Here is a 25,816-nt window from a genome sequence, read left to right as displayed (position 1 = left end):
GATGTTGATGTCACAGTTGACTACTATTGGTCAGGGAGAACATCATGTGTACCTCGTGCTTTACTGATTAAAAAAGCACATAGCAGTATACCATAAGTGCACAAAAAGTATTAAATACAGCTATTTGTTCTGGGGAAAAAATGGAGAAAGGACCATTAGGACAGACATGGGCTTGATGTCTAAGTGTACAGCTTCTGGAGTGGGTGTGGATATAACAGTGAAAATGACTGGAAATGGATCCATCTGAGGGGAGGAACAAGAATGAAGAGAAGGAATTGATGTGACATCGCAATAAAATTCTTTGCCTTGTATCTCCTTCCTCTTAGGAATTGGAAAAATAATTCCTGTGGCACTCTTAAATCATGCTCATTGCTCTAAAGTTCTGAGATCATTAATATTGATGCTTGTTCATTCACTAAAGGCTCATGTCAGGATTGCGCTTCAGTGGTGGCTCCAGCTGTGGCATGCACTGCTGCTCTAGGGTGAATTGTGCAGACCTTTGTGGCTTGCCTCAGCTGGATACATCCTTGTGTACAGACACAGGAGAAACTCTAACAATGCAAGTCATGAAGAGCTTCATTCAGGAGAACAAAAATAATTTCAGCAAATTTTCTTGGTTTTTTGTTTTTCCCCCCTTCCTTGCCCACAGCTTCCAGGACAGCACCACATGTTGCTCCACCACCAGGAATTGTTGAAATAGACAGCGAGAAATTTGCATGTCAGTGGTAAGTGTATAGTTGTATACAAAAACTTTAACGATGAAGAAACATGAAGAAAAAAGCCTGTATTCATGTACTGCAGAACTTTCTACCCTGGTTCTATTTACTGTTAGACTGGTTCTTCTGAAAAGTATAAACCAAAACCATTTTGTCATTGCTTTGAAGTAGTATGAAAGAAAAAAAAGCTCAACCAAAAAAAACCTGTTCACTCAACAGTTGATACATGAAATTAATTGCTTCCTCTCTTAGAATGGAATTTAATTTTTAACTCTAATATTGATTTTACTTACTTTTAAATTGTCGGGCTGCGTTATCTTTCCATGAGTGTTTTTAACGAGTAACGTGTCTCTATATTAAGGCACCAATTTGAAAGTAATTGTGACATTGTGAAGCTAGGCCTGGTGAAACTCTGTGATCATTGTGAACCTCGAGCAAGTTAAGGAAGTTCAAAGTCTTCTCCATCCAAATTCTTTTGTTTTCAACTAATCCTGTTGATGTCAGATATTTAGAGAAAAACTGTTCTCATGTGCACTGAGGGTTTTCTTTATGAACTACTTGACTTATGTACATCTATTCATGTTGTAAATACTTGTATTAATTGGCTCCTGTTGGTCTTTTCCACCTCTGCTGCTTCACAGCTTATGCACACCAGTTGTATTACTGATCAGGCAAGGGCCTTCAACATAAATGAGTGGAAATTGTCAGAGCTTAGTGCTTTAGGTCATGTTTTAGTTATACTTCCAGCAAAGCTTTGATTGTATAGGGGAAGTACTGCAGATTCTTGTTGGTCAACTGATGTTTCTGTTTGCACACTGCAAAGTAGTGTTAATGTGTACTGCTGAAAGACTGGGAAATGTCACATTTTGACATTTAAACAAAGATACCTGGAGTCAGAATCACCTCAGCTCAATTTAGCAATCTGTAGGTTGGTTTCTAGCCAAAGCTAGTTTTCTAGGCTGCCTTTTTAATTAATGGAGATTCCCCCAGTAGTAAAATGAATTGTTTTCACCTGTCTAGTTTCTGGTGAGATTACAAATTACCTTCTGGTGCCATCTTCTCTCTGTTGACTATAGAAAGCACTAGACATCTAGCTTTCAGTAGCACAGTTGTTGGCAAGGTGAATTTTGCACTCTTTATATAATGCAAAATAGAAATAATAGAAATTTTGACAGTTAAGATAAGTATGGGTAGGTACCATGCTGCAGCCATGTGGTACCATCAAATGACATAAAATAATGAAGCAAACCTCTGAGCATTATATGAGGAAGATTTGAAATGCCTGCCCCTCATTTTGCTGCCTTTTTTTTTTAAAATTCTATGTGCTTCTGCAGTTTTCAGTGTTGAATACGCTTATTTTGTACTTCTGGCTAGTCTTAGGTAGATAGGAGCTAATGAACAACAAAAATTAACAATTAGTTCTGAAAATTCTTTAATTACTAACAGTGCTTCTGAACAAAAAAAAAATCTGCGAATTGAGAGTCAAGTAGTAGCTTCTTCTGGACATTTTCATCAGTGCTAATGTGGAGCATCTTACATTTATGTAAATTTTCATGGTATGTTTTAGTCAATGCTCCTATTGAGAGAAATGTGAAAATGAGTAAATCACAGCAATAGAATTTAGAAAAGTTACCATCTCCTTGGAAGCAGCAGAAAGACAAAGTTATTCAGTCTGACCTTCCTGGACATATTATTAGCCAGCTTAGCGCTAGTAGGAGTCCTTGTAAGGTAACTGAGTGTGACAGTGAAGTGCTAATCACAGATCCCATTTCACCATTGTGAGTCCTGAATATCTTCAGTTTGCTTGTACCAGTAATAGCGTGTCAGCCTAATATAACACATCCAACTGGACAGTCATTTGTCTGATGTGCCAAATTTAATTAATGCCTAGATCTTCTGTTATACAGTGTGATCTCAACTCTTGTAATAATAAATTGGAACTCAACTGCAGGAGAAATGGCATTGTACTTACTTTTTTACTGACTATGAGAGAAGACAATTTAGAGTATGTAGTAACTTGCTTTTTCTCTTTTGAAGCATCTAGTTATATTGGGATTGTAGGGCTTCCCAGAGGAGAATGTGATGTAATGACCCAAGATCTTAGCACTACATAGTAAATGCTGACAATTTAAAAAAAAAATCCAAAAACCCAACAATTCTTCTGTCTGAGCCTATATTCTGGTACTGGAATTTGAGCTTGTGTGAGAGTTGTTACTTAACTCCCCTGCCCTCTGCTGCTGGGGGTGAACTGTTCTCATGTCTCTGGATTTGAATAATGGACCCGAAAGAAGGAAAATTAAACTGATAGAAAATGTTTCGTTCTCTCTCAGCTTCCTGGCTGGGGGTTGGATGGTCTGTGTGCTTGTAGAGAGTTTTAGGAGATACAAATGCTTTCCCTCTGTTAGAACAGTCTGTTCAGGGATTTTATTGATGTCTATGTAGTGTGGGACTCCAGGAATGAAAGTGTGCCTACTCTCTCAGAATCCCAGTCCCTGCTGTCCTGCCTTCCCACCTCTGTCAGAAGGACAGGGTTGAGATTATTTTATGTCTTCGTTTTACTTATATTTTGAAGTAAGATTGCATTAGCAGATCAGTTAACAAAATCTTGGTTTTGATACAAATGTTGACTTCTGGTAGAAATTTCTGATGAAGGATTAGCATTCGGCCCATTTTTTTTCTGAAGTAGAATCATTAAGAAATCAAAATATTGCTGTGGGGAGGAGATGTCACCAAGCTGCATTCTTTTTTGGTTTTGTTTCTGAATATACAAAAAAAGGACATATAGAGGCTACTTTACATGTGTAAATAAGATGTTGCATGTGAAACTGACTGCATGTGTGAGGGGTCCTATGTGTTGAATCATAAGCAGTGGAAGGAGAAAGTGTGGAGCAGACATTTGACAAGGCAAAATACTAAATGCTGTTTTTCATGTCGTTACCAGGTTTCAAACATCTCTGTGATACAGACAGAAGTGTTTTAACAACCCTTTTAGAAGTACTCTCTTTCTATTTTGCTTCATAGTTTATTTTTTCATCCTCAGGTTGAACGCACATTTTGAGGTGAATCTCGATTGTTCAGTCTCTCGAGCAGAAATGTACTCCGAATACCTCTCTACTTGCAGTAAATTAGCTCGAGGAGGAATCCTAACATCAACTGGGTTTTATAAATGCCTGCGGTAAGACAAAAATTAATGCAGCAATAAAGAAGCAATTGCATGGGCTCAGTACTAACCTGTAGCACTAGATTCCTTTGGATCTACCAAGTTGAGCTTGAAAGACATCCAATTTGGAAAGCAGAAGTTTAGAGTTTCATTTTATGTCATTGTATTTAAGGATCTTTGATCGGGTTCTTTCTCTTAAAGTCCTTCTGATTCTTTCCAAAGCAGTTTTTGGAGGTATTGTAGCTTTTATTTAGCTTGTATGAATTGTTGGCTAACCATCTGGTCCTCAGTGGTGGATGCTCAGGTGCTATTGGAGATTCCTGCTGTATTGCAGAGATACAGGTGTCAGTGCGGTTACTCTGCCCATAAGAGCAGTTAGTGAAAACAAAGACATTGTAAGGGGATTGAGTCACTGTGTTTATTAACTTAGGTTTTTGTTGTGTTTGGCAGAACGGTCTTTCCAAATCATACAGTGAAGAGAGTAGAAGATCCAAGTAACAATGGTCAAGCACATATACATGTGGTAGGAGTGAAAAGGAGAGCTATACCACTTCCCATTCAGATGTACTATCAGCAGCAACCAACTTCGTCTACCCCAGTTGTCCGGGTTGATTCAATTCCTGATGTGACTTCGTCTCCTTCAGCAGCAGGTTTTTAAATTAATTAAATGTCAAGTATTTTGCATTTATTCTGAAATGACAATACAAGACAAAAGATTCGTTTGAAAGAAGTATTGAAAGTTTTTTCCATGTGTTTTGATGGAGTTTATTCAGTGATGGTAGCAGTGGTGGTGTGGTGTGTGCCTGCGTGCCATCCCAGTATTTGATGTGCAACCTGTAAATTTGTCAGTCAGCAGACAAGTCGCTGTTGCTGCATCATTAATTTAGATGGAGTGCAGCCGAGGAGAGGAACTGTTTAATACATAGTTACAAATTCAAGCTTTTCATTTAAAAAGAAAATAAAATCGTTATGCTAATGTGTTTTGAAATAATTTCTGCTTCTAAACTTTTACTGTGTTTACTTCAACAGGAATCCCGCATGGGCTACCAAGCGTAGGAAATCACTATCCGAGGACCCCTATTAACCAGTCTTCAACTTTGACAGCAACACAGATGTCTTTTCCAATTCAAGGTGTTCATACTGTGGCACAGACTGTTTGTAGAATTCCACAAAGTCCTTCTGTTCATACACAGCAGCAACAAAATGCTCCAGTGACTGTTATACAGAATAAAGGTCCAATACCCTGTGAAGTAGTGAAGGCCACAGTAATACAGAGCTCTGTTCCCCAGTCTGCAGTTCCTGTTACTATTGCTGTAGGAGGAGCACCACAAGCTTCTAATCAAAACCACAGCGCTACAGGACAACAACCGTCTGTTACTGTTGTTGGTTCTCAGACGTTGCTTCACCACCAACCTGTAATTCAACAGCAGTCCCCACTGCATGCAGTGGTACCAGGACAGATACCTTCAGGCACTCCTGTTACAGTAATTCAGCAAGCTGTACCTCAGGGTCATATATTTGGCAGAGTACAAAACATACCAGCATGCAGTTCAGCAGTTTCACAGGGTCAACAGCTAATCAGCACGTCATCACAACCTGGACAGACATCATCTCAGCAGTCCTCTGCTGGTAACCAGCAACAAGATACAGTCATCATAGCACCACAGCAGTACGTCACAACCTCTGCATCTAACATTGTTTCTGCCACCACAGTTCAGAATTTCCAAGTAGCAGCTGGGCAGGTGGTTACAATCGCAGGTGTCCAAAACCCACCAACGTCGAGGGTGGGGTTTCAGAATATTGCACCAAAGCCTCTGCCGTCTCAGCAAGTTCCATCTACTGTGGTACAGCAGCCGATGCAGCCACAGCAGCAGCCTCCACCGCCATCTCAGCAAAGTGTAGTGATTGTAAGCCAGCCAGCTCAGCAAGGTCAAACATATGCACCAGCCATTCATCAAATAGTGCTTGCTAATCCAGCTTCTATACCTGCTGGTCAAACTGTCCAGTTGACTGGGCAGCCAAGCATTACTCCATCTTCTTCACCATCCCCAGGTCCAGTTACAAATAATCAAGTCCCCACAGTTATGTCATCTTCATCTACCACTCCTCAGTCACAAGGGCCCCCTCCTACTGTCAGCCAGATGCTTTCTGTAAAGAGGCAGCAGCAGCAGCAACATTCACCAGCATCATCGCAGCAGCAGGTACAGGTACAACAACCGATACAAATGCAAGTTCAGTCACAGCAAGCTAATACAGGAGTTGGCCAGCCTAACTCCGGTGAGTCCAGTCTGATAAAGCAACTGCTTCTTCCGAAAAGAGGACCCTCAACTCCAGGGGGGAAGCTCATACTCCCAGCTCCACAGATTCCTCCACCTAACAATGCAAGAGCTCCTAGCCCTCAGGTGGTTTATCAGATGGCCAATAACCAGGCACCAGGTTTTGGAGTTCAAGGACAGTCTCCAGCTCAGCAGCTGCTAGTTGGACAGCAAAATGTTCAGCTGGTCCCGGGTGCAATCCAGCCCCAAGGGGCAGTGCAAACAGTACCCATTTCTAATTTACAGATTTTGCCAGGCCAGTTGATCTCAAACAGCCCAGCAACTATTTTCCAAGGGACTACTGGCAACCAGGTTACGATAACAGTTGTGCCAAATACGAGTTTTGCTACTGCAACTGTGAGTCAGGGAAACGCAACTCAAATCATTGCTCCAGCAGGAATTGCAGTGAGTGGAGCACAGACAGGAGTTGGGCTACAGGTGCAAACGCTTCCAGCTACCCAAGCACCTTCAGCTGGACAATCACCGTGTACTGCTGCTCCCCCATTCAAAGGTGATAAAATAATTTGCCAAAAGGAGGAAGAAGCAAAGGAAGCAACAGGTTTACACATTCATGAACGTAAAATTGAAGTTATGGAGAATCCTTCCTGCCGAAGAGGAGCTGCAAACACCAGCAATGGGGATGCAAAAGAAAATGAAATGCAGGTGGGAAGTCTTTTAAATGGGAGAAAGTATAGTGACTCCAGTCTACCTCCTTCTAACTCAGGGAAAACTCAGAATGAGGCCAATCAGTGCTCACAAGTCAGTAATGGGCCATCATTAGAAATGGGTGAGAACGGAGCTCCTGGAAAGCAGAACTTTGAACAAATGGACACACAGGAAATTAAAAGTGATTTGAAGAAGCCCCTAGTTAATGGAATCTGTGATTTTGATAAAGGAGATGGTTCTCATTTGAGCAAAAACATTCCAAATCACAAAACTTCCAATCATGTAGGAAATGGTGAGATATCTTCAGTGGAACAACAAGGGAATTTGGATGCCACGCAGCAAGATACTGCCAAAGGTGATCAAGGGGAAAGGATTTCTAATGGGCCTGTATTAACTTTGAGTAGTTCACCTGTTGTAAGCGGTACACAGGAGGCTGCAAAACTGTTAACCCAGCAACTTAGTGGTACCAACACTGATTTACCTAATGGACCTCTAGCTTCAAGTTTGAATTCAGATGTGCCTCAGCAACGCCCAAGTGTAGTTGTCTCACCACAATCTACAGCCTCTGTTATACAGGGGCATCAAATCATAGCAGTTCCACACTCAGGACCTAGAGTGTCCCAGTCTACCCTGTCATCCGAAGTTCGGTCTACTAATGGCACAGCAGAATGCAAAACTGTAAAGAGGCCAGCAGAGGATAATGACAGGGAAACTGTTCCAGGAATTCCAAATAAAGTAGGAGTTAGAATTGTTACAATCAGTGACCCCAACAATGCTGGTTGCAGTGCAACTATGGTTGCTGTGCCAGCTGGAGCGGATCCAAGCACTGTAGCGAAAGTAGCAATAGAAAGTGCTGTTCAACAAAAGCAGCAGCATCCAACCACGTATATACCAAGCATGGTCACACAGGTATGTTGCAGTGTTCTTTATTCCTATTGTGTTTCTGGCTAATACTGTGAAATAATGTGGGTGAAAATGTAACTTTGGTCAATATCTCTTGCATAGTCTTTAAACTACTCAGAAAAATGATGGTTTCTGTTCTTTCATGGACTAAAGTTCTAATAGTTCGTGTACTTCCTAATGTTGGTGACAATACTGGAATTCAAAATACTTTGTAGCTTGATAGTAGGCAGTAAGGAAAGAACTCCTGCTCACTGATTTCTTTCTCAAAGGATAGACTGTTCTGAAAACAAAAAATCATTTGTTCTATGGTCTTGTAAAAATGTCAGTGTTGGTCTGCATTTTATTCCTGGTCATTATTGCTTCTGGAGGACCAGTGTGGTGGTTTTGCACATTAATCACCGCAACTGCATCTGGATTGCTGAAGTGAATTGAAGTTGTAGGATTGAAATGTGGTCTTCAAAGGCTTACTTCCAGCACCTGCTACTGTCAGGAGAAAGTATTGTTTTGTAAATTTGCTGAAATATTTGTTTTACTAAAATATTTGTAATGTTTCTTATATTGATAGAATATGCATTGTGTGGTTTTTTTTCTGTTTGACAAACTTTGGAGGGGGTTGATTATTTTTGGTTTGTTTTTTTTTTTCCCTTGGTCAACTTCTTAATAGTGGTTACGTCCTAACACTTTATTGGAAATTAGGTATGACTATTAATAAGTACAAATAATAATGTTTGAGTTTATTTCAGTTTCTAGAATTTATTTCAGTTTTGTAGATGGACAGAAAGTCCCTCTCCAAAAAATTCCAAACATGAATAAGAGCAAAATGAATAGAGTAGTAAGGGCTGGCAGTCACAGAGTTCTGACAGACTATGGAGCAGAGAAATGAAATGTTGAGTGCGTGAGTGTATCTTAGTGCATTTTGACCTTGAGGTAAGACAGGTATTTTATTTCTTACCTTCCTTTTTAGTTTGCTTGCTTGTGGGTTTCTTTGGTTTTGACAAGGTAGCAGGTATAAAACTTAGACTTAAACAGAGCTAGAGCTTAAAATTTAGTAAGTGATGGCTAGTACTGCTTTTTTTTCTGTGTAAAGTTAGGTTTTGCTGAAAGCTTTTCTGACTGTCCCTTGTGTAGCTGTCAGAAATCAGGACTAACAGTTAACAAGTGTGTTTTGCTTTCTGTTCTTTTAACTGGCATGCTGCACAGAGTTATGTTCTAAACATGGCTTTAAATTCACTCATAAATTTCACTTTGGTTTTAGCAGAAGTATCTGTTTTTCTGGGACATTTGTCATCTTTGCTCTTGCTAGAAACGATTTGACCGAAATGTCCCTGTGCTGCCAACAGACACTTCCAGTGCACTTGATTTTCTGTAGTGTGGGTATGTTAGCTGTGCCTCCGTTCTTACAGTGAGTGTCTCTAGCTGTTACACAGTTGGAATTTCCATGCTAGCTTTGCTGAGGTTTTGGCTGCAATAGAAAATGGTATGTCTGTGTCTCTGGAATGGAAGAAATATTATCTGAGGTTATTTATGCCCTGGACATAAGGCTGACAGGAATTCTCATTTGTCTCAGACAGCTACTAAACTGTCAGACCTTGAGATTTTTGGGAAGAGGGGAGTTAGCAGAGCTAAGTTTTTCATTTGTATTTGATAAGGTGTATCATGATAACGGGGTGTTGGCAGGGAGGAGGGAAGAAGAGAATTTTCTGTGCTGGTAGTTTCTTTTTTACTTTATCACTAATATCACTGTCATTAATAGCTCCTATGTTTTCCATTACCTATACAAACAGAAGTGCTGCTGGCTGGGTGTGCCATTGAGTACGAATTTGTACATCAAAAAGCTTGGTTTAACACCTGCTTTCATGTCAGTTAGCTCATTCTTCTGGCTTCCTTTTTTTTTTCAATATTATAGGAAAGGGGGAGAAAAGGAGTTAATTTTGATCTTAATGAACAACCTAATTTGTTAGCTAATTTCCTTAACCATTACATATGGCTATGAATCAGATCTATCATGATGAGGTTAAGTACTGACTTAGAATAGAACCCGCTTTATAGTACTCTGCTCAGATACAGCAAACAGCACAGTTTGGCTTAAGATTTTAAGAATCTTTACCACTCCTTTAAAACTAATGTGTTGGACCACAAATAGTACCAAAACCATCCAGACTAGCTCTGCTCCCACCCCCCAGCTCATGAGCAGCTGCAACAGTCACTGTTTTTCTGGGAAAGCAGATGTTAAGTACTTCCAATATTGAGTCTGCTTTTTAGGAGTATCTTTAAGAAATCCAGAAATTCTAAAATGTAGCCAAGATCTTGTGAACTCATCACGAGTTAAACTGATGATTTATTTTGAGGTTAGGCACTGTATAATCTATTTTTTCCCCTTGCATTTTTGTGAGTCTTCCTTGTATGATAAGCAGCTTCTTGTCCCTGACTTTTTGAACAGCAGCAGCAGCTAAGGAATGCGTTTTTCACTTGAGCATCTGTGTCATTTTATCTCCTCTGCAGCACTGAATGTATACTGGCTGCCTTGCAGAAGAAATAGGAGAACATTGGTTCTCTCTGCAAACATTGAATTTTTTTATAAATACCACCCAATGGAGAAAAATGGTGAGGGATGGGGGATAAAGGCAATTTCACTGTGGCAAAATTACATAGCTGCTGAAGCTGTTAGTGTGTGATTTCCTGTTTGCTTGTCATCTTGAAATCTTATTTTAAGCTAGACCTTGTATTTCAGAGGAGCAAGAAGGGGATGGAAGGAGAAAATTTGTTATAAAATTAGAACCCAACAGGAAGGCTGGAAAAGGCGATGTAGCGGGTAGAAGAGGGAGGAGAGTATTGCTTATGCAACTGCAGCTGGATTAGTTGTCATGAACTGCAGAGAGAAAAAGGGAGGATGCTTGAACTGAAGATAAGGAAGGGCAAACGGGAGGAAGCAAACAGCAATGTGAAAACTAAGGAAAGCAAGAAAGAGTGAAATAATCCTTCAGGGAATGTTAAAAGTTACAGAAGTTTTATTTCATGATATGAATGCTAGTTTGAAGTAGGCTGCTACTATATGCTTTGCAGAAAGAATATTGATTAAATGGCCTGGTAAATTAATGAAAATTACATGTATTTGCTGTTTATGGGATAGCCCATGTAGTGCTATTGAAATCCAGTTGGACAAGTACAGGCGTCTTCTGCTTGTACCCTGTGACTGTTCCACGTTAATTGTACACCTCAACTGAAAATACTACATATATGCTGCTACATATATACTGCCTTCAAATTATTTTACTTTTTTAAAAGATTTTTATTTTTAAAATGTGTTATGGGTATATGGCTTATGTCAGAAGAGGAACATGGGATACACTCAGTGTTGGATTTTTTCCATAGATTCCATCTGTATTTTGTAAACTCATGAAATGCAGTCTGAGAATGACAGAACTGGCTCTTTACTTTCTGGCTTCCTTTTCTTTTGGTGTTCCCCGTTCCTGGATTATTACTTTCCTGAGGCACTGTGCTGGACTGGTGGATGAAAAAGAGCAGTTACCTACCTGTACACTCTCTTTTCTTTTCCAATTTTTCCTTAACCCTCTTCAAATACCTCCAAAGCATCTGTTGAACATAACCATGCTGGTTTGTCCCAATCGGTGTGTGTTTTGAAGGAATGTTCTGATAACATGCCAGGTTCCTGGAAGTGAGCAAATCTGATTTAAATTGCTAAGCTTAGCTGGCTTTTAAAGTAATCACTTCTCTGCTCATCACTGTCATCCCCTCATAAACAATGCATGCCCATTTCTCTTAGGGCTGCCCACTTGAAAGATGCTCCTGTGGAAATTTAGGTGGCAAAAACCTGCGTGAGCATTGCCTTAACTCTTTGCTCCTGCTCTCTGGTGACTGGGAAGCTGAGAATTGCCATGCACCAGCAAGCAGGTGTGTAGCCCCGGGGGGTGTAATTCATTCCTAGCCACAAAGCAAATGAGTTTCTCAGCTGGAAGTACTGAAATACACAATCTCGGGGCTTTTATTGCGCTTCACTTGTGAAGCACACTGTTGCAAGGAGACTTAAACTTCAGTAATCTAACAAGAAAAGAGCATTTATTTTAGTGTCTACCCATCTACCTGACCCCTTCCTCACACTCAAATCCTGCTATATTCATTTTGGCTTTATAGGCTGCCTTTTTATGTACGTTTATTTTCATGAACAAGCTAAACATAAAAGACCAAACTGTAAATCCTACAATACTTTAAAAAATACTTTTTGCTAATATTTAACTGCTGCTTTTTGAGTTACATATATTCACTATGGGTGTGAACATACTAATAGTGGGAGGGAAAAAAGGCAGCTTAATGCTTCCACGCTGCATATGGTTCTGTGCATCAACAGGTCCCCTCTCACACTGGGATGCATGTGTGTTCTCTTGCTGACAGCACAGCAGGCCTTTTAAATAAAATGGGCAAGTATCAAATAGTTAGCCATTAATACATAAAGGGAATGGCACTGTTGCTTCTGTGAAACTCCTGGCCCCAAGTCATAGGGTTTGTTGTTCCTACTGCACAGGGAGCCCGTGTGCCCGAATGGAGGAGCTCTTGAGCATAAAAGTAGGTAACTTGTAAGTAAACAATCTGTTCTAGTTAGCAGAAAGGTCTTAGCTTTTACTCTTAGTTTTCAAGACTAGGCTGGACTTCCCCCAACTCCCCTTCCTGCTCCAATATCTCAAAAATCTTGCTCCTGTGGTGCCTGTTCTGTGAGAGACTTGTACAGCATTAAGGGTTTGTATTTATGTAGTTTTAAGAGTTCAGTGCTATCCATGCTGCCATAGGGGATGCTGCTAAAGGTGCCTTTCATTTCTGAGATCCAGTGAGATCTGATTTGCCAGAGTGCTAAGTGGTGGCAATTGCAAAGTGTATCAAGGGGAGGTCTAATCTGAATATAAAACAATGCCATGAAGTGCTTTCAAGTGTACTAGAGTACTGGGTGTTTGATTTCTTGAGGAACCTGGATTCATTAAATGCCTTTGCTAGAGGAGGAAGTTTTGTGAAATCTTTGTCATGAAGAAATTTGTTACTTATCCCAAAAAGACTTTATTAGGAAAAATTAAATGTCTCTCATAGTTCTGTATGTTAAATAAAGTGAGTTTGTGTAATCATTGCATGTCAGTACTGTAAACCAGGTAGCACAAAGCAAATATTTCCAGGTACATTTCTGAAAATAAGGAGTTCCATTTCTGAAAAACAAAGACTCTACCTAACTTCAGTGATGTCTGATGTGTTCATGCATTGCTAAATAGATGCATGAAAATAGAGGAGGGGAAAAAAAAGGCACAAACTAGCAGTATTTCTGATCTTTTCAATGAAGAGCTGGGAGATGTTTAAATGTAGTTTTGCTTTACCACTTAGGTTTAAAATGTAATCAGCATAGCTGATAGGCAAATGATAAATCTGACTTAAAAATACACAGAAGCTGTAACCACATAATGTTACAAGTTTGAGGAACAACTACTCTGTAGTTTGAGTAATAAGCGAATTCTAAATAACAACATATATTTTACACATTTATTTTCAATTTATCAGGTTTTTTTCCCTCACTGGAAAAAGTTAGAAAGAAATTGGGGGAGAACTGAATTTTAACTTTGCCCTTAAAATTTGTTTCCATTTCTGTGCACTTTCATTTTCAGCATGTAACCTTTTTTTGTTGTGTATCTCAGATCCTCTTATTTAAAAGAAACAATTTTTAATGAGATGGTATGAAAACCTTTGAATGCCACTAGGAGAGCTTGCCAGAAAAACCCTTGAGAAAATTCATAATTTTGGATTAATTGCAGGGTTTGCTTAGAATGCAGTAAATAATACATGAACCACACATTGAATGATGAGAATTAAATGAAACACTGAATTGATTCAGTAAGCTCACTCTCTCCAGCACATTAAATGAGACAGAAGTTCTATAGGGATAAAAAGTGGCATAAAGACCATCATAATGTATTGATAGCTGGCTGCCAAGTGAAGATGGCAAAGCGAGCTGTACTGCTGATGCTTGATGATTTTTTTACTTTCAGCTTCACTTTAAAAATGCCTTGTAAAGGGATGTTGATTTTAAAAGGCTCCACTTGTGTGTGTTTACCTTTTGTTAAAAGTTAAATTGTGAAAATTTATCACCCAATTTGTTAAAATAGCTTAGATGAAAACCACTGATGAGTTCAAAAGAATTTGTGGTGATGAGTAATGGACTCGAAGCCTTTCTCACAACTTTCCACACTCATAGCTCACAGGCATCACACAAGACTTGTGTGGTCTTCAGAAGTTCTGCTGAGTTTTGCCTTTTATCAGGATTTATGCTTGGATATGGGAAGCGTTTTGGTTCTGATGAGGCTCTTTTGCTGTCCTGGTCATGTTACTAGAACTGTAAGATCTGCGATAGTTAATAACTCATTATCTTGTCTGAGTGTTGTCTGCAATGCCTATAGAGAGCAGCAAGAAGAAAAGATGAATATGCAAATGAAATATTAAAAGTTGCTCTTAACTGTTTGTTTCCTTACAGTTAAAGTCTAAAGTTATCCAGTAATAACATACCTCTAAGTATGTAAACAGAGTATTGTGCGCACCACTTGAAAGGGCTTTTTTTACAGTGTTATTCAACAGACTTGAAAGTGGTTTTGTTTAGTCTCTTTGGAAGTGTGTTACTTTCCTTTTTTAAGAAGGGAGGAAAAAGATGTTTGGTCTTTGTTCCTAGATAATATTCAAAAGTTCAACTTTTTTATTTTCATCATCTTTATAAACTTCTTGCTGGTCAGAGCCTTCCAGAAAAAAAGAAAGAAGAAACAGTATTCTGACGTAAACATTATTCTGAAATGTGAAGTCCAGGTTTCAGTATCTGTTATTCAGAGAAAGAAATAAAATTGACATATTTTGGGTTTGGTTTTATCTTTTTCTAGGTCACTTCAGATGATTTTTCTTCACTGTCAAAAGAAATGTCTTGTAATATTGCAAGGCAGCAAGGGGACCATCTTTTTCCTTTCTGAAATGGTTTTACATATAACTGTATGCAAGTTGTATGGCATGTTTAGGCATTCTGGGCATGGGATGTTCTGTGTAAAGGTACATGTGCTGGCTGGTTTTACAAGAGCTTGAAAAATTACATCATTTGCAAGTTTTATAGAGGAAAATGGTATGTCACAGTTTAAGCCTACTGGTCTTTGATAGTGGTTCTTCAGCATTGTTGACTGTACCTTTTTTTACCCTGTAACACAGGCTGATGTGTGCTAATGTGGCAGCTCAAGAACGCCATGGGTGCAGCACAGAAACCTAAAGCTGCTGTATCGCTGCTCAGTTTACTACTATTAGCAGTACTTTCTCCTACGTTTACGTAGGAAAGCAAATTATTCCCTATGCCAGTGATACTGCAGCCCATAGCTTTTCTTTTTCTTAAAGAGCAAATAAAGCCTTTGCAAAATAATGCTAACCTTTGTTCCAGTAGTGCCCTTGAGAAATTCCTTTGCAGTCATAATTTTGTATTTTAATTTAGGCATAATGTTTAGTAATTTGAGTATTAGAAACTTCTGCATAAATGCAACAGTGTAAAAGTTTTATATCCTTCATGTTACTGTGTGTGTTAATGCTGCTTCAGAGTTTAGAGGGATAAAATCTGAAAACATATGGTGGATTAAAGTGTAAAACAAAAGATCTTTGGACAAACAGTAATATGTATGTCAAGTCTTGAAATAAACCCTGTTTAAAACTGTGTTTTAACTTTTTTTTCTGCAGAGCACACCTGCAACGTCGATACCAACAGTGCAAGTACAGGGCCAGCAGATCAATTTGCAGCCGCCTTCATACACTGCAGCAAGTCAGCACGCAGAGCAAATGAAAAAACCTGGACAGAACTTCATGTGTCTGTGGCAATCTTGTAAAAAGTAAATAGCTCCTTTATTTAGTTAACCTTTTACTAATATGTAACACATGCTTGTGTATAGAAGGTGATTCTACAGGTTCTATCCACTCTGTTTCCTTAACGTTGCCTTTCACTTTCAGTGGGGAAAAGCAAAAGTGGAAAGTGTTGAGGAAGCTGAAGCTGAGATGGAGGAGTGCAAGACATTTAACTGCTCTCAGTTACTTTTCAGAGCACAGAATGACTATTATGTGTCTATCTTGTAATAGATTGACTGTTTTCTTTATTACTGAACATTCTTGTAGTTAAAACCAGAACAAATTCCTAGCTCTGAAGCTTGTTCTCTGTGTTGCAAATACAAAAATTGTTACTCCAGTTACAGCTCCCCTCTTGAGGTTTTCTTGTGTTTCCAGCTTTTAATCCTTCTTGCGTTTCCAGTTTTGCAAGAGTAGGGTGTTGCACTCCTTTGTCCTGGTCAAAGTCTTATTTATATGATGACTAATTTTAGTAATTATGATACCATTTGTGTGCTACAGGACTCCGTTGTCACGAAAGGCAATTAAAAAAAGGAACTCAGTCTTAAGACTAGGCAGCAACCATTAGGCTTTTTTGATTTGTTGTTGTATTTAAAAGGAGAGAGCTAGCAGACTTTGGGATGCAGGCTTTTAAAAACATGATACTGTCCTTGTTATCAGTATATATGTCTTGACACTGATTTTTAAAATAACATGGGTTTGTGAACATGCTTTGTTTCACCAGTCTGTACCCTTCTCTGAAAACTAAGGCAGTTGTCAAATAGCCACTTTGAAAAGTGAGATTGTGTAATGCACAGGATGGGTGTGAAAAAGGGTGAGACACTTTATGGTTATAGCACGAGACAAAGGGAGCAGCATAAAGACAAGCTGATGTGGCAGAAAGCCAGCATGTAGACATTTAGAAAGTTGGGATGAAATGATGGAGAGAAGGTAAAGTGTTTGGAAGCAATGGTGAAAATGAGACATTTGAACAGTTAGAGGAATGCTGAAGGATGCCTGATCTGTAGCCCCCTGAAGCTGTAACTGCTGTTTCTTTCATTCCTTACTAACATAGTTCAAAGATCATCAAGTCAATGCCAGACATGGGGCTCTTAGGTAAGACTCTGGTACTGTAGAGATCTGGTGCTTTTTAGATCATTGCCCTGTTTTCACTTTAAAATTGATTTTTGTTTCTTTGATAGGTGACGCTTACCTATGTAAGAAATACACTCAAGGCTTTACGTCTTGTTTTACTCCTTTATTAATAATAATATAACTGTAGAGCCATACTCTACTTTCTGTACAATAGATACATAAACACCCTTGTTGGTATGAGAGTGGGTTGCACTGAGGTGGAAATGAAAAAAAGCAGAGGCAGTTTCTTAGCAGAAGCCTTACTGGTTTGTACTGTCTTAGAGTTTGCTGAACCACAGTTTTGGAGCATAAGTTAGTCATCAGCTTTCTTCTGTACACTGTAGCTTCTGTAGGTTGAGTTGTGTCTCTCACTTTTAAAATATTTGTCAGTCCCAGCCTAAAAACATTTTGGATAAATATTACACTTGGAGTTCTCTGTGGTGAAGAAAGAACCAAAATGTTGAGTTAGCATCTTCCTCAAATGTATATTCTTTATTCATATTCCTTCAATAACCTGCTTTAGAACAGAGGTATCAAATCTCATATAGGCTTCCTGCTTCAAACAGACATAAAGAAAAATCTGGAATGGCCACCTGTTATAGTAACTCTTTTATTTACAGTTCTCAATCTTATCTGGTGTTCTTGAGTTGTTTAAGGAGGAAACAAAGATTCTTTTGAGTGGGTCATCAGTCTGTGAATTTTACGTACACTACTTGGTTTCATTCATGATTGCTTAGCAGTTCGGGGGTTTTTTCTGGGTATCAAGCAGGCAGGTTCATCAGAGTAGAATGAAATAACTGATTCTTTCACAGTGTTCAGAATTAACTGGAAAGATACAACAGGAGACAAATTTGATGCAGTCATTTACACCTCTTTCTCTATATGTGTTCTTCAGTTTGATTCTCATAGAGGCATTAAGTTTCCCTTCCAGGATGTATTGTGGAAGGCAGCAAAGGCCTTCAAAAACACTTTCTTAAGAATCAGAGTAAATAAAAATAAATAAAATAGTATGTTCTTTCCATACCTGCTGACTTGGCTGTTGCAGTCAGCAGCACTCACTCCCATGTCCTGACTTGGCTGGCCCTGTGTGGAGCCAGGAGTTGGACTCAGTGATCCTTATGGGTCCCTTCTAACTCAGGGTATTCTGATTCTGTGATTCCAGTGGCATGGCTGTGGGTTCTGCTGTCTGGTTTTTAGAATTGACTTAGGAAACATTAGAGCAAGATTTTGAAATAAAACGCAGCAGGTTTAGTAGTGACTGAAGACCACAACCAGATCAGGCCCAGTTATGCAAATAGTTGCAATGACTAGTCTCTCACAGATGTATTCAGGTTTAGTATCTGAGGTGGAAGTAAAACTCTAAAAGGTGTCAGTCTGCATGCTGCTTTGCATTGAGGATGTAACAGCAAGTAGGTGTTTTCCTTTGAAGTTCAGCTGTGTGCAAGTACTGCTAATTGTATTCAGCTTAATTTAAAAGCTGCTGTTTTGTTTCACAGGTAGGCAGGAGATGTCTGTTTCTTGAATTGCTTGGTATTTAAAAAGTAAATTGGAAAAGCTCTTGAATCTCCACTGCCTGTCAAGTCAGCTATTAGTCTAATGTTCTGTTCGGCAGCAGAACAAAATGATGGAGAAATTAAGTGGGAAACAAGAGTCTAGACTCAACTGACCGTATTCTTGGTACTTAAGCTTTTTTTCTTTGTTACCATGTTTAGGTGTTTCTTTAGGGAAAAACATTTTTCTCTGCAAAATGGTCATAAGTTTGAGTCGTCTTAGATCAGTGATTGAAGTGTACCACTGAATGTATTTATACAGTGAATGAATTATTGTGGAGAGACATCTTTCTGTCCTCTGAAACATCACCTGTTGAGACAGTGTAAATTTGTAAGATGTTTTGTTTTCATTTCCTGCTATGGGGTCTCTGGACCAACAGCCAGAGGAAGGTATTTCTCCTCCCCAGCTTCCCTTCAGTAAGAGCTGACAGGCAAAGAAAAGATGAATGCTTTTTAAGAGAATAGCATCTGTTGCCTATGCAGAATGTAGTTGCCGTGTTACAGGTGGTTATTGCAGTAGGATCCAGTTTATAACCAAGACTTGTGTCTCTTTGACACCTTTGTGAGGTTCAGGTAACAGGATCCATACGCTTAGGCCTGTGTATTGTTTTTGTGTTTGCATAAGGGACAGTATTGAAGTGAGGAGGAGGGTGTGGAGGGAGGTGGCTGGATCTGAGCAACTACTGATCTGATTCTCATATGCTGAGAGTTCTAACTTGAGCTTTAAGATGATCTCTTGAGGTCTCTTCCAACCCCTATGATTCTGTGTTGCTTCATCCTTGGCCACTTGCTGTAGGTCTCTGATTGGAGGACATGTCCCTCTTGGCACTGTTGAGCCCAGTCAGTTCAGTCAAATATCTTAACACAAGTACTTCTCTTGTTAACTGGAACTAGAATACTGGTGCATGAACCAGCATAGCTGAGCTGGGTGCATGTGCTTCCTCCTTGGTAAGACTGCAGCGCCAGTGGCAACTGCCCAGCAAGTGTATGAGGACCAGCTGGTGGTGATGGCAGCAGCTAGGCTTCTAGTCCTCTTCTGTCCAAGCCTGAAGTGGCTGTTGATGAGTTTTATTGCAATTAATTGCAAGAAGTGAAGTCTGTCTTTTACTTTTTTCTCTGTTGAAGTAATGGGTGCAACTTGTAATGCTCGAGATGTTCTAAAGTGGATCTAGACTGAAAAAGCCACACTTCAGGTCACTCACTATTTTCATTTAATATTGCTTGAAATACTGTGATTCTCGATTACCATCTGATATACACTAAGATAACACATCTTTTGTCTATGTGACAATTTGAAAATACAAATCTAAGAACTGTTTAAGAACTGTTGACTCACCAGTGTTTTGAGGTGACATTCACAGTGAGTTGTAACTCTTCTGTCACTTGGAAATGGAAGAAAGCCCCTGTTGGGCTGAACTCACGGTAAGGTTATGTCACACCTGAAGGCTCACTAAATAGTACATGCAGAATACACAAAATACACTGTTGAGAGCATTACAGCACTATTTCTTGGGTAAAATAAATAGAAACAGAGAAATGTGATACCTCAGTCGGATTTGACAAAACCATATTGCCGTTTGTTAGCAGCTCACTGGCTATATAAGTACATGTTTTTCCTTACAAGATTTGACAACTTTTCATTTATCAAATCATGGCTTGTTTCAGAAAATAAAAATGTTTAGCCAGGGTTTATGTTCATGATATTTGTGTTCTAGCATTAAATGGGAAAAAAAACCTTAAATTCCACTCCCCTTCTTTTTGTAGGTGGTTTCAAACACCATCACAAGTTTTCTACCATGCGGCAACTGAACATGGAGGAAAAGATGTCTACCCAGGGCAGTGCTTATGGGAGGGATGTGAACCTTTCCAGAGGCAGAGGTTTTCCTTCATTACCCACTTACAGGTGCAGATTTTCTTTCACATATGTTGTGGTTTTACCCTGTCTGAGAGCCGAGATCCACGCAGCTGTCTGCTCTTTAAAGGAAAAGAGCAGGGGAAGGGGGAGGGTGAGGCAAGGGAAGGGAAAAGGAAGGGACAAATAACAACCCCAAAACCAAGAAACCCATGGGTTGGGATAAGGATAGTTTACTAAAATAGCAGAAAGATAAAATATAACAATGCTGACAGGACTTTAGAGCAAAAAATATATGAAACTGTTGATACACAATGCAGTTCCTCACCGAACCCACAGCTCAGGCCGTGCCACCCAGAGCCGTCCCAGAACCCGACCATCCCCCCAAAAACTGCGTGTCCTGGAGCTGCCCCACTCCTCCTCCCCCCATCAGCCCCCCTTTATACTGAGCAGGACGTAATTGGCATGGAATACTCTTTGGTCCATTTGGGTCACCTGTCCTGGCTTCGTTCCCTCCTTTCTCATTAGTAGAGAAATACAACAAGCTGAGAAAGTCCTTGACTGTCTGACAGCAACTAAAACCATCAGGGTGTTATCAGCACTGCTTTCATTTTAACTCCCAAACACAGCATTCCATCCGCTGCTACAAAAGAAGTTAACTCCATCCTGACCGAAACCAGGACAACATATTACTTCAGAAAATAATAGGAATTCTGTGGCAGATTTTCACACGCCTTTCTCACTGACTTTATCTCTTCCCCAAACAGGATAAGCACTGTTCCAGAGACGCTTTGCTTGCAGGCTTAAAGCAAGATGAACATGGACAAGCAGGAAATCAGAAGCCTTCCAATAAGTAAGAGACCTGGCTCTTATTAGCAGTAGTGAAAATAAGAGGATTAGAAGTTACTGCGGGAAGAATATGTGTGTTTGTAACTTGGCTTCTTGGGTGAAAGTCGGCATATGTAGAGTCTGTAACAGTAATCAAATTTGAGGTCCATTACAGGAAGACAAAATGGGCAAAAGAGCAAATAGTTTCTGATGTGAGATTTGTGATTGCAGTTACAAAAAGAACAGGTAATTCTTTAAGGGATATAGGTCATCAATGTTCTGTGATGAACATTGCTTTCAATATATTCTTCTGATTTTTCCCAACTGGACAGCATGTTACAGCTTCTATTGTAACAGGAAGGTGCTTGTTATCCAAATGGAAAGTTACTAGTTGCATACAGCTCAGCTGTTTCATACAGCTGAGATGGATCACCCTGTAACTTGCTGTATTCCTCCCAGTTCTGTGGTTTCAATTTGGGCTGGTTTGATCCAGAGACTCTTGTAATAAACTTTCCTTTAAACAAGCGAACAAGATAAATACCTGCTCCTCTGAGTCTTGAAATTTTGTGCTTCTACCTGGAACTAGTTTTGAATCTTTTCTTTCCCAAAATTATTTCAACCATCTGGAATTACTGGAGAGCACAACTCCATTGCTGTGGGGATGGTTATATTATACTGGAGTTACTCAGGGTTCAGTTACTTGTATAAGCATATTAAGACTGTGTCTTTGTTAGGAACTAACTGGAATCACTTTGTTGTGAGCTAAAGATGTAATTACATGGTCCTGGGCAGATTTTTGCAATCTTTCTGTGGCCAGTTAAATGAGTACCAAGGAGCTGGTGGCAGCAGAGAAAGCTAAGTATGAAAGCTGAGAAATTTAGTTTGGGAGTCCTTTAATTTTTTTAATATAAACAAACTTCTTAGCACAAACTTAGGATTGCTTTATGGTGCCTTGTTTCATTATACTGAACAAAATTCAGACCTCTGAAAACCACAAAATGAAGAACGATGGTAATGTAGTCTTATATACTTGGTAGGCTGGAAACATAGAGCTGATACTATCTACTAGCATGTTGTGATCTCAAGTCTGCCTTTTCAGAAATGTTGTGTCACACAGATCATGCATCCAGTAGGTCTGTGTCCTCACAGGCTTCTTTAATATGAGTACCTGTGCCAATTTTAGGAAAAAAAGTTCATACATCCTCTCTTCTAAGGCAGAATGCCCTGATTAGGTCAGATCCAGAAAGTAGGAATTTACACATGTAACAGTTGTTGCTGAAATACTGAGACTGCAATATCACAAGACACTGAGGGTGTGATTTCAGAATATGAGTTGAAAATAAGATCGTTCTGCTACTCTAAGTAAGATGTTTTGAGTCTCCCTGCCATCACTTGTTCTTTCTTGTGGCTATGCACTGCTTGCAGTGAGAACACTAGCCTTAGGTCTTGTCTCATTGCATGGTAAATAAATTCTGTTTAAAAATAAAAAACAGGTTTACTGGGTCAGCGTCAACGCACTTTGCCATACAGGCAGTTGGCCACCAGTACAGGAGGTGGGCTGAAAGAAAAGGAAGGGATGACACCTTTCTCTGTCAGCACTTGTGACAGTTAATACACTCAGCTGGTTTATGAAATCACAGAGGCTCCCTGACTGTTTCTTTCACACCCTTCCCTCCATTACTCCTCTTTCACCAAAGCAGAAAGCAACAAGCAGGAGTATTCTGATTGTATGTGAATGTGTAACCCCCGTAGTCTTACGGCGCTGCCACGGTTACCTGTGCACAACTGCAGAGAGCGTCTGGTTACATGAGGGAGACAGGACCTGCTACTTTGCTTTCCAGAAACTGACTTGTCAAACGAAACTCCAAGCTCACTCCAGCAGGTCCAAGCTGGCTTTAAGTGGTCACAGCTGAAAGCTGACTTAAAGGCTTTCTAACCTTTTGCTTAGTCGTAGAAACATGTCAGATCAGTGATGTCTCAGCACACTACTGACAGTCCCTATGGCTGAACTTGTGCATGGAGTTGGAACAGCTTAAAAGAACTGGGACTGAGATGAAGCTTGTGTAACCCATCAACTTTAATTAGGCCAACTTTTTTCACTTAATCTCTCAGCTTTTAGTAAAACCACACCTACTAAAAAAAACTCCTGAGAGTGCAGATAAGAGTGCTGGAAGTAGAATCTGTGGAACACAGTGTAACAGTCAAGGTCCCACTCCCCTAATCATCATTTCTGTCTATGGTAACACCATACGTACTTAGAAGAGTCTGTAATAGCTTTTGCTAGAACCAGGTAGGCAAAACTAAGCTGCCTTACAGAGTTGTTTATATACATGAATTCTGTATTTCTTTGCTTTTAAACTTGTGCTGCATTAACTCTTCCTCTTCTGGTTTTCAGAGGTAGCTGAGTGTTACATTCTGGAAGGTCAGGTAGCACTAGCAATTAACTGTATGTCGACTGTGGCTTTGTGCATTTAGATCTTTTTGGATTCATGTTAAGTTTTTTCCTTGTTGCCACTGAAACAAAGGTGGTAGTGTGAGCTACCAAAAATACTCCTGAGTGGGGCAGGAAATAACTGTAGATCTCAAGATGAATGGCGTGGCTTGAAGTTAAGTTGATAATATAATTAAAGAAATTCAGGAAATCCGGATATTTCTAGAGAGAGATACTTGCCCACAGACACAAGTCAGTAAATTTTTATAAACTTCTGTTTTTTCATAAATCAAAAAGAGAAGACAGTCTTTTAATAATGTCCAATCTTATTGCAGTTGCCCCTTTTTCAGTATTGCTAGAATCAATAGTACTTCAACTTTCTAGAATACAGTGTGGCAGCTGTTAGAGACAGTCAGAGCAGCCTCCACTGATGAGTATTTTTTCTTCGTGATATAAGGAAAACAAGGATGTTGCGGAAATTAAACATGAATATGATAATTCCTTTACTGTGGTACTCACTCTATTCCTATAAACATATAGCATTAACAAATAGTTTTTTAATTCAGACCCTGCCCTTCTCCCTTTACTTCATGAAAGTTTTCAAACCTTTTTTTCCATTTGTGTGATTATGAGCTGAGCTTTAGGGATGAGTCTGCCAGTTACTACTTCCTGATTTTCTGTTTTGTGGTTTAAAACCACTCATGTGAACCCTTCTTATTTTTAACTAGGTTTCCTTGTTATTAGAATTTCAGTTTAAGAAGAAAGTCTCTTGACTTTAATTGATAGAGAATCAATTTTTATTCTTAGAATATTCACTTAGAGCGAAAGATGCCTAAATAACATTCTTACCTTCATTTTAAAAATGGAGCACTTACATTTGATTTATGCTGCCTTTGCAACTGAGCACTACTGGCACGTCTAGTCAGGTTCTACAAGGGTCTGTGAAATGACTCGACAATAAATAGCATTGTTCAGTATGTTGAAGCCTGGTGATGTTTTTCACCACTGATACTGCACAGCTTTCCTTGGAGATAACGTTGAGTCTCTACTCATTAAGTGAACCTGCATATTTGGACATTCTAAACTCTTAATTATATGAGTATTTTTGAAGTTTTACATGAAAATATAACTTTGACTTCTGTGTTAATACTGAAAATGGAGAATTTGTTTCTGTGTTTGTTATTTGTACCAGCTTTTTAAAATACTCTGCTTAATTTATTAATCCGTCTGAAAGCTGCAGTAACAGGTAATTGGTTTTAAAATGTTTGATCTGATTTAACAATTAAATGGTTTAGGTCTCAGATCCTAATTTAAATCATGTTACTTTATATATTACTCCTCACTAACCGCAGTTAATACATATTTTATATTGTCTTAGTGTCTAATGGCCTCAGTGAGCTGTGTCAAGTTTTGAATAGCTATATTTTAAGGACATTCTCTGATGACATTTGCATAGCTGCTACCACAGTTCCTGTTAAAGCCTGTCTGATAAAACATTCCTTTAAATAGGTACACTTCAGGAAGGGGCTGTGTCATTAGTGCAATATATTACTTTTCCATCACAAATGTCATGGGTGATGAGCAGTATTTCTCTGAGAAGTGTTTATTCACATAAAATAAAGCCTATGGCTCTTCTGAAGCCTTTGTAATGAGGCTTATCTCTGTGGAAACAAAGGGCAAATTGCTTATCAGCACCAAGTGTTAGTGGATCTTTGTGTCGGTTCAGACAGGTTAAAAAAAATCATCAAAATATATTTTTTTTTTAGTTTTTAATCTGCTAGAAAGTGGTGCAAGGCTTATTCTTATTCTTTCTTTACTAATATAGGCAGCCAGCTGCAGGAGGTACTGCCTCTACTCCCAGAGCACAGAAGGCCATTGTAAATCATCCGAGTGCTGCCCTAATGGCATTAAGGAGGGGATCAAGAAACCTTGTCTTCAGAGATTTCACAGTTAGTATTGTTTGACTCAAGTATTAGATATGAATTGTTGCCTGCTACCACGGGACCCTTACGTTATTGTTTTTCCCCTCTTTTGTAGGATGAAAAAGAGGGACCAATAACTAAACACATCCGATTAACAGCTGCCTTAATATTAAAAAATATTGGTAAATATTCAGAATGTGGTCGCAGGTAAGCATTGTTACGGTTCTTCTCACACCAGTGGGCAATGTTGTTCATACTCTTTTAGTACCAAACAGTAGGTGGGTTTTATGTGTCCTTTAAAAACCCAACCTGTAATTCTAGTGACAGTGCAAGTGCTCTGCCAGTTCTGCACTGTTTGGTTCCCACACAGGTGCTCAGCATCATCTCATCTCAGACAGTATTGGTGACCCAGACTTTCAAACTGTTGTCTGGTAAATGTGACAGGTTAAGTTTTTGGA

General features: G+C 39.3%; 1 protein-coding gene across 1 annotated transcript in view; it reads left to right on the top strand.

Annotated features, from left to right (window-relative positions):
* Window positions 1-25,816, top strand: part of ARID2 (AT-rich interaction domain 2) — a gene marked incomplete at its 5' end in the record, with an annotated part of 99,270 nt that overhangs the window by 70,212 nt on the left and 3,242 nt on the right. Inside the window, 9 exons of the mRNA XM_084279108.1 lie at window positions 650-725; window positions 3,757-3,891; window positions 4,327-4,526; window positions 4,906-7,766; window positions 15,504-15,652; window positions 20,090-20,228; window positions 20,945-21,030; window positions 25,262-25,385; window positions 25,474-25,565. Coding sequence (XP_084135234.1) covers window positions 650-725; window positions 3,757-3,891; window positions 4,327-4,526; window positions 4,906-7,766; window positions 15,504-15,652; window positions 20,090-20,228; window positions 20,945-21,030; window positions 25,262-25,385; window positions 25,474-25,565 — 3,862 coding nt within the window. The remainder of the gene's footprint in view (window positions 1-649; window positions 726-3,756; window positions 3,892-4,326; window positions 4,527-4,905; window positions 7,767-15,503; window positions 15,653-20,089; window positions 20,229-20,944; window positions 21,031-25,261; window positions 25,386-25,473; window positions 25,566-25,816) is intronic.

This window comes from Gallinula chloropus, assembly GCF_964237585.1.
Source record: "Gallinula chloropus genome assembly, chromosome: 1".
NCBI lineage: Eukaryota > Metazoa > Chordata > Aves > Gruiformes > Rallidae > Gallinula > Gallinula chloropus.
This window is presented reverse-complemented; position numbering and strand designations above follow the sequence as displayed.